Source organism: Mus caroli, unplaced genomic scaffold (genome assembly GCF_978045245.1).
Source record: "Mus caroli unplaced genomic scaffold, Mus_caroli_1 scaffold_8, whole genome shotgun sequence".
In the NCBI taxonomy this organism is placed as follows: domain Eukaryota; kingdom Metazoa; phylum Chordata; class Mammalia; order Rodentia; family Muridae; genus Mus; species Mus caroli.
In genome coordinates, this window is record NW_028227263.1 from 38,184,140 (window position 1) to 38,187,534 (window position 3,395).

The 3,395-nt window shown below is 36.5% G+C and overlaps 1 protein-coding gene across 1 annotated transcript; it reads left to right on the top strand.

Annotated features, from left to right (window-relative positions):
• Nucleotides 1-1,806: 1,806 nt before the first annotated feature.
• Nucleotides 1,807-2,776, top strand: LOC110298712 (olfactory receptor 5P58-like). The gene is given in 2 exon segments (XM_021168114.1): nucleotides 1,807-2,291; nucleotides 2,293-2,776. Coding segments are annotated over 2 exon segments (969 nt in total).
• The last annotated feature ends 619 nt before the right edge of the window (nucleotides 2,777-3,395 follow it).

Consider the following 3,395-nt stretch of genomic DNA (forward strand, 5'->3'; position numbering starts at 1 on the left):
TTGAACAATGTGAATTCATTCCATCATATTCTAGATAGAAAACACTGTGCCACTAGATAAGGAGCTACTGTGTCTAAACTAATAATTACTAATAGTGTGTTAAATATTTATATTTGCCATGATGATAAAGTTGATATTTAAAATAACTTTAGAGGATAGTGGTCTATTTGAAAGAATTTTAAATATCTAATGAGTTTATAACAATAATCTCTATTTGTAAATTTTGTGAAATCTTTATTCAGGTTTACAAACTATGAGATCAACATCACCAGCAATACACCTTTCTATGTAGTAAACATGGGGAAGCTGAAATATTATCCTTTTGTCTTTCCCTGATTTGAACAGCGTTGCCACCATTCACTTACAGTGTGCTTACTAAGAGCAATAGACAGTTCAATCACCTGGTGTTCATATCTAATACTTTTCAAAAATTTGTTACTTTTACTTAGTATATATGTGTGCTTCCTGGTTGTACATACATGCACAATGTGAATGCCTAGTTTTGGTGAGGACCAGAATAGGGTATTGGGTCCCAAGAACTGTAAAAAACAAATTGCTGTGAAAAACAATGTGGATATTAAGAATCAAACACAGGGGCTGGTGAGATGGCTCAGTGGGTAAGAGCACCCGACTGCTCTTCCGAAGGTCCAGAGTTCAAATCCCAGCAACCACATGGTGGCTCACAACCATCCACAACGAGATTTGGCGCCCTCTTCTGTAGTGTCTGAAGACAGCTACAGTGTACTTATATATAATAAATAAATAAATCTTAAAAAAAAAACCTTAAAAAAAAAAAAAAAGAATCAAACACAGGTTCTCTGTAAGTACATTTAGTTAACATATCCTGAGAGCAATCTCTGAATTTCACATCATGTTACTTTATATATACATGTGGTGTGTGTGTGTGTGTGTGTGTGTGTGTGTGTGTGTGTGTGTATGTGTGTGTGTGTGTGCACACATGTCTGAGTATATATGTATATATATATACACACACATATGACTGTGAGGGCAATTTTGTATATATGTTTATGTGTTTGTTCAAGGCCAGCCTGGTCTACATATTGAGAGCCAGGATTACACCATGCCTTAAAAAGAAAAAACAGTACCAACAAAAAATAACTAACTGATATTTCATGGAAATAAAATTATATATAAAAAATGAATACAAGTTTTTTTAAAATTCTATGCTGGACATTTCATAAGCATTCCATAAATTTAGCAATAATTTAAGACTTCATTATATAATTCTATAATTTTACTTTTTATTCCTTTGCTATAATAAATAAATAATTATTTTGAAAAGAATCACAAATTTTGTATTCACTCATTTATTTATTCGTCTGAAGAGAATGATGCAGCTAAAAGCATAGGTTTTAGTGTCAAAGGACAACATCCAGGAGTTACTTCTTCCCTCCCACCTTGTGAGTTGCAGGAGTAAAACTCTGGATGTCAGAAGTCAGACTTGGTGGCAAGAATCTTTACCTGCCAACGTATCTTACCTGAATGTAGCATGATTTTAAATATTTAATAACAATATGTTTTATTATAAAAATTATGAATAAAAGTTATTTATTATTTTACCATATTTCTAGCTTTTCTGATTGAATAATTTGAAGAACGTTTGTACAGAAATGTATAAACAATAAAAACTTTGAGTATAACATCTATTGTTCTTCCAAAATTTGGATAATATATTCACTTGTAATATTCTCCAAGTATGTATTATATGAAATGACATAACCTATTATAAATCTCTCACTGTAATATATCCATCACAGCCTCAATCTAGCAGCAGCTACATCGCCCATGGCTTTCCTGGGCAATGGGAACCACACTGCAGTGACAGAGTTCATTTTATTGGGATTAACAGATGACCCAGTCCTCAGAGTTGTCCTCTTCACCATCATCCTGTGCATCTACCTGGTGACTGTGTCTGGGAACCTCAGCACCATCCTTCTCATCACAGTTTCTTCCCAGCTCCATCACCGTATGTACTTTTTCCTCAGCCACTTGGCTTCTGTTGACTTAGGCTACTCATCTACTGTCACACCCAATATGCTTTTTAACTTCCTGGTGGAGAAAAATACCATCTCCTACATTGGATGTTCTATACAGTTTGGCTCAGCTGCTTTCTTTGGAGGACTTGAATGCTTCCTTCTGGCTGTCATGGCTTATGATCGCTTTGTAGCAATCTGCAACCCACTGCTTTATTCCATCAAAATGTCCACACAAGTCTGTGTCCAGTTGTTTGTAGGATCTTATATAGGGAGTTCTATAAATGCTTCCTTTGTCAGTTTCTATATTTAATTTGCTCTTCTGTGGACCAAATAGAATCAATCACTTTTACTGTGATTTTGATCCTTTGATTGAACTCTCCTGTTCTGATGTCAGTGTCCCTGTAGTTGTTACCTCATTTTCTTCTGGTTTAATTACTATGATCACAGTGTTTGTCATAGCCGTTTCCTATACCTATATAATCATCACCATCCTGAAGATGCGCTCCATTGAAGGCCGACACAAGGCATTCTCGACCTGCACCTCCCATTTCACTGCAGTCACTCTGTTCTATGGAACCATTACATTCATGTATGTGATGCCCAAGACCAGATACTCCACAGACCAGAACAAAGTGGTGTCTGTGTTCTACTTGGTGGTCATCCCCATGTTGAACCCCCTCATCTATAGCCTCAGGAATAATGAGATAAAGGGTGCTCTGAAGAGACAGCTTGGTAAGAAAATGTTTTCTCAGAGTAATATATTGTTTCATAAAAGTTAATACAATAATGACAATTACCCAAGACCAATGGGACTGTCAACTGGGGTTTAACACTTCACTTTCTTGTTATTCCACTTGTGTTCATCTCCTTTTACTTCTAGTATATATAGCTATTGTATTATATTGCATTTATCTTTGTATATTTTGATGTGTCTTTGAGAACATTATACAATGAATTTGACTGTGTCCAGCCCCTCTCTCAACTCTTCTCAGTATTAACTCCCTCTCCTACCCACCTAATTATTCTTTCTTATCAAATTCATCTTGTGATACCTGTAATTACTTATGTATTTTAGGTTTCTTTTTTTTTTAGGTATTTTCCTCAATTACATTTCCAATGCTGTCAAAAAAGTCCCCAATACACTCCCCCCCTCAGTCCCCCACTCACCTAACCCCACCCCTTGTCCCTGGCATTCCCCTGTATTGGGGCATGTAAAGTTGGCAAGTCCAATGGGCCTCTCTTTCTAGTGATGGCCAACTAGGCCATCTTTTGATACAAATGCAGCTAGAGTCAAGAGCTCTGGGGTACTGGTTAGTTCATAATAATGTTCCACCTATGGGGTTGCAGTTCCCTTTAGCTCCTTGGGTATTTTCTCTAGCTCCTCCATTGGGGGCCCTG